This window comes from Centrocercus urophasianus, unplaced genomic scaffold (genome assembly GCF_019232065.1).
Source record: "Centrocercus urophasianus isolate 14NV4802_14NV808 unplaced genomic scaffold, USGS_Curo_1.0 seq_17, whole genome shotgun sequence".
Classification (NCBI taxonomy): domain Eukaryota; kingdom Metazoa; phylum Chordata; class Aves; order Galliformes; family Phasianidae; genus Centrocercus; species Centrocercus urophasianus.
The window spans coordinates 20,028,411-20,040,658 of NW_024884722.1; the positions used below are offsets into that span (position 1 = coordinate 20,028,411).

Consider the following 12,248-nt stretch of genomic DNA (forward strand, 5'->3'; position numbering starts at 1 on the left):
GATGATAATAATAATAATAGATTTCTTGGCATGTTTATTTGACTGAACACATAGAGGGCATGGAGGACAGGATGTGTGCGCCTTAGTTATATGGAGGGTAATGTTTGCATGTTGGGTAATGCTTTGGTAGTAGCAGGTTGTCAAAGAACTTGCAAATGTACCAACAGCGTAATTGTGCGTGGTGGTTGCTTGCTGTAAAGTTTGGCATGTGAGTAAGGAGACAGTTTAGCTCTATGATAAGTTATCTGTTGGGGCAGTACTAATTAGTCTATGTGTACTTCAGTAGCAGGATTTATAAGAGGTGCTCTGAGGCTTGCTGATGATTCACAGGTCTGAGTGTGTGGAAAAGAACTGGATGTGCTTTTCAAGTCTGTGCTGTTTGGTATGAGGGATCTTTTGCTAGACTTCCTTCTAAGGTAAAAGTAGTTAATTCTGCTGAGAATGTTGTTTCTGGAGGACAATTAATGTCTTATTCCTCCAGCTGAGTTTTGGATATGCCCAAAGGTCAGAACCAGCTATCTTATTAGGTTGAAGTGGAGTTATAGTTTGTCTTAGAGGGGTTTTTAATTCAGAAATAAGAATAATTCTGTCTCACATAATTCAGCTCAATATGTGCTTTTGTTTTCTTTATGTCAAGTTATGTATCTTGGAAGTACATAAAGCATCCAAACCTCAGCCTTGTTATCAGTACTGAATTAGTAGACATTAGCAGCATGACTAAAAAAATGTTTTGGTACCTACATTTTCAGTTTGCCATATGGTTTTTGCTTCATAGTTATGTATTTTACTTGGACAGCAGGATTTCCTTTGCCTCAGGCCAACTGAATTTGTCTTAATCTCCAGTGTAGACAGGTAGGTCAGCTTGCTGCTATTAGGGACCAGATGGCTGGAGTGTTCTAATTTACATGACTTATTGCCAGAGGACTTTGAAACTGTGCCTTGCTATGCTTGGAATGTAGCCTACAGGGTGATCATGAGAAAACTGGGAGCCAATATACAGCATCCATTTTGACTGAGAGGTAAGGTGGCTAGACTGTCATTCAGCAGACTTTGTTTTTGTCTAGCTTAAAGGAAAAAAGAATTGGTCCTATTAACTGCAAAACTATGTGCATTGTTTCTTTGGCATAGCCTGGAAGCCAGAAGACAGTTGAACTGTTTCTTTAGACTTGTATTTCAACCTTTTATTGCACTGGCCTATTATACTACATGAAAGAAAGATGACTTAGTTTAATGCTGTTTTAAGAAGCTTAATCTAATAGTAAGTGATGTGTTAATCCAGTTTTAAAATCTAAGTGAGAAGAGTAGCGGTGAAGAAATTGGGAACTTTTCTGCAATGCTTTTGAAAAAGCCTTTAAGAGAAAAACATGTTTTGTTTTTTTTTTTTTTTTTTTTTTTTTTGTTTTTTTTTTTTAGGTACAATAAAGTTTAACATGTCAAAACTCACTTTTTTCAATCATGCAGGAAGAGATGGATTAGATTTAGGAGTTACCTGTAACTCTGTTCACTTATTTCTTCATTTTAAAAAAAAAAAAAACAACTTTTAAAATTGCTCGCCTCTTCTGCTGACTTTGCAGGAAGTCGTATCTCTACTGGCAGCTACAAATGTAATCTGGTAAAATTGCTGAAGGATTTGTGAAATTTGGATAGGACCAGTAAGTATTATATGCCCCAAAGTTGTTGGAGTTAATTGGCTAAATTTAATGCTTTGCTGCTGTGCCAAGATGCATGCAGTTCTGCTACCACTTACCTACATGGATGATGGTAGCTAGGGATCAGGACATAGTAAAACAATATTCACTTGAGCTGTCTTAAAAAAGATCCTAGTGAAATTGCATGGAATATCAGCAACTGGATCTGCTCAATACTGTAAATAAAAACAAGAATGTGGATTGCAATCCAAATACTGTGGCTGACAACTGTGAAGGAAAACAGAGCACTGAGTACCTTTTGTTTCTCTTTTCCTGCCAGGGCCCTTTGCCTCTTCTCAGAAGTTTTCCTTGTTAATTTAGCTCAAATGGTCGGTTTCACGAAGGGGAAACTCAACAGTTGTGAGATAGTTACTGAGCCCTTGCCACTTTGAGCCCACTGAGACAAATTATCCCTGAACTCAGTTCACGATACAGAACTGATTTTGTAAGCCTTCAAGGGTCAAGGCCTTGTGGGGATGGATGAACTCTATGAAAGGTATAGGATGTACAACTGGATGCCGTTAACTTCAGTCATCACTATTTAAACTATGATGGAGAAGTTCCCTGATATTGTAAGAGAATTGAAAGTTCCTTCTTAAGGAGATCTTGTAATCTCTGCCCTTTTTCATTTTTCATTTTTTGATCTGGCCTCAAAAATGTACTCCAGCAAGGAGTAGGCATAAATCTGGAATAACTTTGTCTGGCTTCTGACACTGCTAAATGGATTATTCATGGTCCTCGTATCTAAGCCCATTTTACATCCTGGAAAAGCAAAGAGAAAAAAGGACTAGCCAACTCAATTTCAAAGTTATTTAAGTTGCTATAGCTCATCCTAGCAGGATTTCAGATACAGATCTTCAATGTAGAAACTGTTTTCCTTGTGCAGTTATATCAAATATTTCCGTTTATTCTTTTTTTCCTCAGGGCAGACATATAAAGAAATGAGGAAGTTGCAGAGAAATTCATGAATCTGCATTGATTTAGAACAAATTTCTGATATGAGATGTAACAATGGAAGTGTTATTTTGCTTCCTGGAGGCTTGCAATACATGGAAGAATGCATAACTCATCAACTAGGAGTTATTTCTTTTTAATGTGAGATAGTTTGTGATGAAGTTCCTTATACAGCGTACAGACTAGATGACTTTATTTTATGAGTACTCTGAATTTGTCAAGCAGAAGTTCTGCTGTAATTTGTCCTCTGGGACAAACTTAGGGCTAGAGCCAGGGCTGTATGTATTCAATGAATTTTGACTCAAGACTGTTCTTGGACTCCTAGATAAAATAGAGCTTTTCTTACTTTTTAACTAGGGAAAACAAGTTGCAAGGAGATCTTTGTCTACAGTATTTGAGTCCTTGTTAATGTCAGTAGAGACATGGAAATGCTGAGTCATGACCTGAAGCAGTGATTGAGCACCTGGTGGGAAGGCAGGGCCAACCCAGGGGAGCTCAGGTACATGGAATGCATCTGAGTAACCAGATGGGGTGGAGGATCCCTCCCAAACCTCATTTAAGGAGTGGCAGTGGAGGCAAGGGCATCACTTGCTGGAGGTCCCTGCCTACCTGAGGCCTTCCAAAGGTAAGCAGCTCTTTTCCTTCATTTTTGCATCTGCAGGTGCTGTGTTTTGGCTACAGCAAATGAGAATGAATTCAAGACTTTGCCTCCCTGCTATTATGTCTGTTCTTTTCATCCCGTTATAGTATTACACCCTCCTCCCCAATAATAAACAAACACCCCACCACACTGAAAAAGAAGCAGCACTACCAAAACCCAAACAATGAACTTTGGACTCCCATGTTAAATGTGCTGTGACACACGCCGTTGGTTCTGCTTCTGGGAGAAGTGGGAGAACTAAGATGCAATGAGATGTTTGCTCAAACCACAGCAGGATACCACAAACTCCTAAAGAATTACAGAAGCTGAAACTGTTTCCCGTTCTTGCTGGAAAGGCTGTTCTTATCTATATCCAGCAGGCTGAGAAGATAGAAAAGGGACCTTTGGCAGTCCACTTGTCTTTCCTGCAACAGAAGCAGGTATGACAAAACTGAACCTGATCAGGAAGTTTTCTTCTTGCTTTGCCGTGGAGAAAATACCCCACAGCAGGAAACTGGGAACACACTGATAGGCTACTGATGAGTGGAAAATGAGAGTGTGTAAAATCTACAAATAAGGTTGAAATCTGAAAGCTGCAGGAACTCTCAATCTTATATTGATCCTTCTAGCTGGAAGCCTTTTTCCAGCCTAGAAACCTTTTCAGTGCTCAAATATGCTCTCTGCTGAATGTGTCCCATTTCCATAAGATTTCTAGTCTTTCAGTGTCATGTCCACTGTTGTTGAGTAACAGGGAAGTAGTTCGTTCTCTCTTTGATTTGAGCCAAGTGCCTGTAGTTGAAGTTACTACTCCAGCAAGGAGAAGGGAGACCAATATGGATGTTTTGAAGTTGGAACAATGAAACTGACTTGGTAACATTTGCTTGAGAACTTCCCTTCCCCTCTGCAGCTCTGGGCTGATAAAATCTTCAAGAAGTGAAGGTTTGATTACTGTGTTAACTGGTGAAGAGTGACTTTGGAGCAGTGGATAGAAGCCAACTAATTATTATTAATAATCAGTGATATGAATTTCATGGAAACTGTTCCCTCCTGATTAGTTAAGGGAAGATTATTGTAGGTGAAACAACATCTGTGTATCTGAAACAACAGTTGTAATCCTGTTTTTTCCACATTTAACCTATCGGATAAAAATAAAATAGAGGTTCCCATGGTAACTGTTCCTTATTAGCATGAAGCTCTTCAAGTCTACCTAAAATAGGGGATGTATAGATATTACCTCCTAATAATAACCCCCTCCCAATTCCCTTGGCATTGATGTATTGATAAGGTGGAATGAATCTGTTTTGTGTTACATGGCAGTGTGTCTGAAAATTGCTTAGTCCATATAAAATTCAGTCTGAAGAAATGATTTCCTGTTAAAACAAGGAGCATCAACACCAAAAATCTCATGGAAACACTTAGCCAAAAAAAACTAAAAGGGAGAACACCCAAGTATTTTTGGGATTGTGTATTTTTAGTCACAAATATGGTTTCATGTTTTGAGAATTCATCAATTAAATGGTATGTGTTGTGTGTTATTTTCTTGTCTCTACACCTTGATTACAAATGCAAAGAAAAGCTTAGAGATGTTAATGCAGAGTTATGTAAATATGGAGTACTTTCAATTGTGTCACAAGGTTTTATGTTTAAACAGTCAGTTTAAACTGAGACCTCATGGAAACTACCCCGAATTTTGTCTTGTCTATGGGATTTGTAGTGTGAATGGAATGCTTTTGTCATGAACTGGATGAGAAATGGGCTGACTTCAGTATTTAGGGTAAATGCAGTTTCTGTTTGAGAAGTTCTGAGGTTAGAGCTCTTCACAAAAATTTAGAATGGAAGTAGGTTCATCCTGAACATTAACTGGAAGGGTTCTTGGTAGGCATATCAAGGAATGCCTGAGTTTAGATTATGTATTTGTATACGTATTATAAAATGTTAGTGTATCTATAACCAGTGGGTAATAAACTGAAGTCTGTCTTAAGAGACTTTTCAGACTGAATGTAGAAATACTTTCGTATAAGCTAGTGAAAATAGCAGTAACTTGCATGAACTCCACTGTAATTAACACAGAAGTTGTCTCTTGGGTGCTTGTGTCTGTCTTTTCAATATAATATAGCAAGCTGAATGCCTGTTCTTAGCCAATCAAAGAGCCTTTTTCCCCTTAGTTGCAAATAAATGCTTTCTTTAGCAAGTGTGTATCTTCCCAAATGTTCTATTAAAAGGAACGTGTTTGGACAGATGAAGAAGAAATTCTAAAGGCAGTGGCATTTCACTTAATGGCTTTTGGAAATAAAAGTATTGCTGCTAGTTTCCAGTGTGTGATCTCCTGTGTCTATACGGTGTGACACTGTGGAGTTCAGGCTTTATGCAGTTGTTCCTTTCCACTGTGGTCTTCATCAGGAATCAGTAAAATAAAGTGCAATGGAAATAACTGAAGCAAAACTGGTGTGCTGTGTCTGGGTCATGTAACCCTGCCCCAAGAAACGGTGTGTGAGCTGCGTCTGTAACTGTACTCTTGAGGCACTACTGGGAAGTTTAGGAAGCATGGTAATGCTGCAGTGCTATGTGCTAGCACAAGCATGACTGGTACTGGGCTACAAGGAGCACAGAGATGAAAAACCATTGTAAAATTTCTGATGTCTCAGTGCTTTCCTCCATTACTTGTAAGTATCTGCAGTAGTACTCATAAATGTAGCTTTAGTTAGTTTAAGAATTATTAATTGTAGGCTAGACTGACTCTGAGTTTGAACCAATAGAGTGTTGGGGCTGGTGTATATCTGTAAAACCCCTCTGAAAGGGGGAAAGGGAAACCAAAGAAGGGGCGCAGCAGTTTTGGCAAATAGAGTAAACGTGCAGCTAAGTGATGCTTCTGGAGTGCTGCACAGTGTTTGAATTGGCAAGTGCTATGCATGTTGGCACACTGCAACTTCTGTTAAAAACCCAGCAAATCTGAAGTACCAGCTGATGGAGAGTTTTTTAGTGCTATCTTGTCTAGCTTGAGCAGGCTTGGCAGCTCTTGACACATGCTAGTGTCTGGGCTAATGACCTTCTGCTTTGTGGTGCCTTTCTGAATGGCTTATTCAGCTGGAAAACACAGTGAACAAAGGAGCTGGAAATATTTTGTCAAGTTGGTGATCTCACAGTCTAGAGAGCCAGCTAGCAATTATAAAGGCTTCTACTGTATAACACATGAGTTAGTATATAGAAAAGCCCAGATCTATCACTCAATTAGCTTCTGTGTAATTATTTCTGTCTATGGATGGTGTGGATGTGAAGTGTGTTCTCAGTAATTAACTAAATTTTTCTAATAGAGAGGGCAGGTTCAGTAGCAAAATAGTTTTTTTTTTTTTTTTTTTTTTTTTTACTTGCAACTTGGCTTCTGACTGGTGGGTTTGGAGGGAGCAAAACCTACAGAGGAATTCTTTTTTTTTTTTTGTTTAAATTTTCTGTCTTCCCCAGCACAATTAAATGCAGCAAACATAGTGTTGTTTCTGTGGAGAATGAAGAGGGGGGTGAGTGTCCTGTCAGCAGAGGTGTTGGAGGGAGAGAACATAGAAATTTCTAAGGCAGTGGACTAATTTGGTATGTAATGGTGTCAAAGCTAGATACAGCAGCAAGTAGCCTAGCTGTCATGAAGTATGACTATGTATGCAACTAAGTATGTCATGAAGTTTGGCTGTTCTTGTTGCTTTTTGTTTTCATCTAGGCTTTACACTGACATTCTCGATCTTAACTATAACTTCTTTTTCCTGCAGGTTGGAAAAGAGACTGTGCAGACAACAGAAGACCAGATCTTGAAAAGGGACATGCCACCAGCGTTCATCAAGTAAACTCATTTTATTGTAAATCTTTTGCTGTTTGTACGGGAAACCTGTTCCAATAATGAGTCAATGTTATCACTTCTGCTGTACGGAGTAGGAAACAGTCTTGTCTAAATAGTTCTCTTTGGAGGCTTTAGGCTGACCTTTTTCCAGAATTACTTTTTTCACAATGACTTCTCCTGTTAGATACATATCTATATGAATAAAATCTAGGGTGTAGCTTCCTTTACAAGTAAGAGTTTTCAGATTAATAACTACACTTCATTATACGCTGTTTATACTTTGCTTAATGTTTGCAGAGATGATACGGTATTTTCAAATGTTTTGTGTTAATTTGGTAGACATATGTGAAAGTGGCTGTATAACGCAGCATATTTGTCGAGGCATTGCTATGGCTTCAGGAGCTTTCTAGGGGAATCAGGCAAACAAGGTCTATAGGTCAAATGTAGCCTTGAAGCAAATGGTCTCTTCTGAAGAGGGAAGTTAGTAGATATGAAATACATACCTGTATATCCTTCTGTGGATGGAAATTGTGCTTTCTAAGACATATGCTTCTGTTCTTGGAAGTGCTACAAGCAAGGGAAAGAGTAATTAAAGTTATATGGCATATTCTGATTTCTGAAGTTTTTTGCAAAGGCTGAAGACTTTTTAAGAAAACCTGTATACCTGTAAGGTATATGCAGGTTAATAAGAAAAGATTTTACACAGAGAAGATGTAAAATGGAAGAAAAAAAATACAAGTTAGCCCTGGTAAAGATGAGAGGTAGTCAGTGGGGCTTTAAAGATCTATGCTTTTTTTAGCATGCTCACAAATGCCCTGTAAATCAGGATGAAAAGTAAGGTGAAACTTGCTGATAGCCCAAAGTTCAATACAAGAAAGTGAGATTAATCCATGAATGAGAAATTACAGCAGGAATATATTAAACTGATTTATTTGATTTTAAGCACGGATGAAAATATTGTTAAAGTCTGAAGCTGTGCATGTGTGGCAGAGCAGTGGCTCTAGCTTCTGAGGTGTTGGTTGGCTCTGAACTGGCCATTATGAATAGTAAGAGAGAGGTTCTGGAGCTGTGGTGCATTGATGAGAGCATCTATAATGTGCTCAGCAGGTGTCAAAACATAAGCCAAATGTTTATCAGCCAGGTTTGAGTGACCAGAATGTCACCGTATATTACTTACCATGCCTTGAATGCTGCATGGAGAAGGTGGAAATTTCCACTTACCTTTGGATGCATTGCATTAATTTAGTAGTTCATAAACCAGCAGTGGGGGGGGCTTATTTATACAGGCCATGTTCTGTTAAAAATCTTCATGTATGTTTGGAGAGTAACAGCCAAATACTCAGAGGAATCTATTGTAGGGTATCAAATAAGACAAACTACAGGAAATCCTAAGAACTGAAATCAGTTGGAAGATGGGAGAGTGCCCAGAAAGAGTATGATAATTGCTTATCCTTCCAAAGGCATATACTTGCAGCTACTTTTGAAAACAGGGTACTCAGCTAAATGTGCCTTTGATACAGTCCACTGCAGTAGTTATTATGCTGAGTTCCTGCCTTGTGATCTAGTTTGGTGAAATTGTTTTCTTCATTTATTTATTGGAAAGTGTGTGTGGGCACGTATTGAAATGAGATGAAAGCATTTCTTCTTGGTGAGTTGTGTATGAATGTGCAACCCTGCTCACTTTCTTGGATGTGTAGATCTTTTCTATGATGTGTAGAGTTTTTAGTTCATTTCCAACTTATTGTTCACTGAAGTAAGTAAGGGATTAAGGAAAAAAAGGCTTCTCAATTGCTACACTACTGCCAGTCTTTGATCAACGTATATCGGATTCTGGAGACTTACATAGCTCAGTTACTGTAAAAATGAGGTAGAGGCACAGCTGAATAATACCATGTTATACTGAAAGCAAGGACATTATTCAGCAATTCATGAGTGCTTGGACTGTAATATAACATAAAAAGTGGGATACAAAGCTATGCCACAGTAATGAAATATACTGCACGTCATTCTTAATATCCTAAGTGCAATAACATGAATTATGAATGACCAATAGCCTTTATAAATGATTACCTGTTGCTTTTTTTTTTTTTTTGTTGTTGTTAATGTGGAGTTCATATCAAAATGAGTTTGTTTCTGTTAACAGTTCCTTGCTAATGCTGTAGAGCATTCTAGCTGTGTGTGCTGTAGGAACAAGCAACAGCAGTGAGTGAGCTCCCAAGGGAATTGCACTGTTTCTGTGTTACAGGGCAAGACTTGGATGCAGGAGGTGAAACAGATGAGTGTTGTTTTTCTTTTAAAGGGCAGGGTGTTTTTTTTCTGAAGTGCTGGTTCAGAAAGTCGCAGTCCTCTGTAAGAACTTGCACTAGCACTTGTCTGATGGGATAAGGCGCAGCCTGCACGCACAAGTGCTGCAGTCTCTGTGCTTATTTTTACCTCTCAAAATTAACACCAACTGGAGGAAACCTGTCTTCGATGATGAGGAAGATGATCTGTTTAGTCCTGTTAATAACTTGGGTTTTGGCTTGCTTGAAATTGACACTGAGGGTTCATAATGAGTATGTGTAGTGGTAATGTGTCAGGTTTTCCAGTAGGAGTGTGATTGCACAGCAGATCTATTTGTTGGCTGCTGAGAAGCTGTCATGCATCCCTTTGCTTGCCGCTGACATAAACCACATTGGAACTACTGACCTGGAGTTAAAAAATGCTATTCTTTATCTCAGTTCTCTTAGTCCTGAGGGAGTATGAGTAATGCCTGTAGTTTTCATCAGATGTTTTGCACTGTGTTTGTGTTACTTGTGAAAAATTTAATGTAAAGAAGGAAAAAGCTGCAGTCACAAGTTGAAGAATAGTGCAACATCTGACTGGTCATAATAGAAATTTGTCCATATTTAACTTGCATATTTGGACTCAATACATTAATTGAGCAGTAATGCTGTCCTATACTAAGAGGATTTCTGTGTCCAAGTTGGAGTCGCGTTGCTGGGCTACTATATTAAGAATTTGATGTTAATCTACATAAAAATAAAATGTGAAGTAGTTCTAAACTGTGAGTAATCTGAACTGTAGTGAGCTTACTCACTACGATTGATTCATTAGAAATTGAAGCAAGCCTTTTTCAAACATAAATGGCATTGTTAGCCATTTGAGCAGTCATCTTCATTTCAGAGCTAAAACCTTAATAAAAAAAAAAGAGAAAACCACAAAGGTAGTTTAGCATAAGCTGATTTAATTTTTTTTTTTTTTTTTTTTTTTTTTTTTTAACTCCAGTATTACAAAGATGATGATATCAAGAATGAAACTGATTGACTACTGAAAATAGTGTGGGTGTAAGAAGCATGACCTGTGTTAGTCAGCTCTGTACATAACTTGGCTGGTGTTAACATAGTTCTATTGTAGTTAATCCTCTGAAATAGATACACTTAAAATAGTTTTGTTTAAAAAAAAAAATTGTAATATACAAGGATTAGATTGAATTGGCTGCAAAACTGAGACTATGCATGTGTCGTTTTCTGTTTGATGTATTTGTAAATGCTTAATCTTCTCTAATTGGGAGCATAAATTGAAAAAAAGTAAATGAGCAGTGCATTTTCCTGTTCTTAATGGAGGAACAGCTTTAGGAAAAACTGAATGTTCTTTCACATACATCTTTGAACTGAATATTTAAAGAGTATCAGCTGACTTAAAAATAAGCATTTATATAAAAACCTAATGGCACGATTTCTCCATCTTTACTTCTGTTTAAGTCTTCAGTGCAGGTTATGTTGTGGGTGCATGTGTGCCAAAGTCTAACTTTCAGTGTTCGGTGAGTGAAGTGAACACAGTGGGATTATAGGGGTGATTTATAGGAAGATAGAGGTGAGTTGCTGTAAGCTAGATCATATCATGGTCTTGCATTATTCCAGCTATTCAGCTGACTCTGTCCTCTTATTCTTTGATACAGTGTGGTAAATGGGTACTTATTTGCCAGCGAAGAGATGTCCTGCCTACTGTGGCCAGTAGTTCACATGAGCAATTAATGTGAACTGTTTGATCGGCTGAAGCTTCTTGCAAGAAGTCCTTACAAAAAAAGGCAGTCTTTTAGCTGCCATATTCTTTTAACCACACCCCCAGCACTTCAGGCTCCCATTAAACATTTAAAAAAACAAACAGACGTTATGCTGAAATTGTTTAATCAAACATTTTTTTTGATTGACTGAAAAGCTGTTCTGGAAGCGTTGTTCTCAATATGATCAAATCAATGCAAGATACTACTCAAAAGGAAGCAGAGTGAAAAGTAAAATGCAAGATGTTTTCACAGTGTATTTTAGCAACTGAGCTTTTGTGCAAAATGTTAAGAATGGGTTTTAATGGCTTTTGAATGGATGTTGGCATTCTGACCTATGCAAAAACAATTACATTACAGCTGTCGTATGTGTAAGTCTAAGAAACCAAGCATCAAAATATGCCTTGCTTAGTGAACTTAACCTTTAAATGAGGTGTTGTGTAATTTTGTTTGTGTAACAAGTACAGTTTTGTTTACATATCTGGCAGTTATTTGGCTGTTTTTTTCTTTCATTTAGAATTTTTATTTATAAGCCAACTGCTTGAATATTAAAATGAATTAAAGTGTTTCTGCTGTACTAGTGTCTAATTTAGTATTAAAGCATGTGTGGGCTCCTTTATGATCTAGTATTCTAATGTCTTCTGGCATTGGAAGATCTCCAGCTTTGATGTTCTTTGACCATTCCTGTCTCCCTTTGCAAACTAGAAATAATTTCTGTTGTGAGGTTCTGAATGTAACAAATAATAGGTGATGTTGTGGCAACTCACAGAAATCATTAACATTAATTAGTTCATCTCTGCATTAAAAAAAAAAAAAGAAATTGTCTTAAAATTCCTATCTGAGCACGAATACAACTGAAGTTTTCTCTTGCTGTGCAATACTTGAGGTGCGGTTTCTACTCATAAAATACAAAATAATAAAATAGCCAAGATTCTGTGTCTCAGCAGTGCTTTAAAGAAGTTTTTGGCTGAATGTTTGAAACAGCAATGAACTTCTATTGAAAGCTTGGCAATGTGGTTGAATTTTGTGAGGAATGAGGAACTCATTGCAGTGAATGTTTAGGCTTATGGGGGAAAAAAGTTCTAAGTAAATGTTTTGCTT

General features: G+C 37.7%; 1 protein-coding gene across 3 annotated transcripts in view; it reads left to right on the plus strand.

Moving 5' to 3' along the window:
* Positions 1-12,248, plus strand: part of VCL (vinculin) — a 58,516-nt gene that overhangs the window by 11,105 nt on the left and 35,163 nt on the right. For all 3 annotated transcript variants that reach the window (XM_042818267.1, XM_042818265.1, XM_042818266.1), the window contains exon 2: positions 7,038-7,108. In XM_042818267.1, coding sequence (XP_042674201.1) covers positions 7,038-7,108 — 71 coding nt within the window. The remainder of the gene's footprint in view (positions 1-7,037; positions 7,109-12,248) is intronic.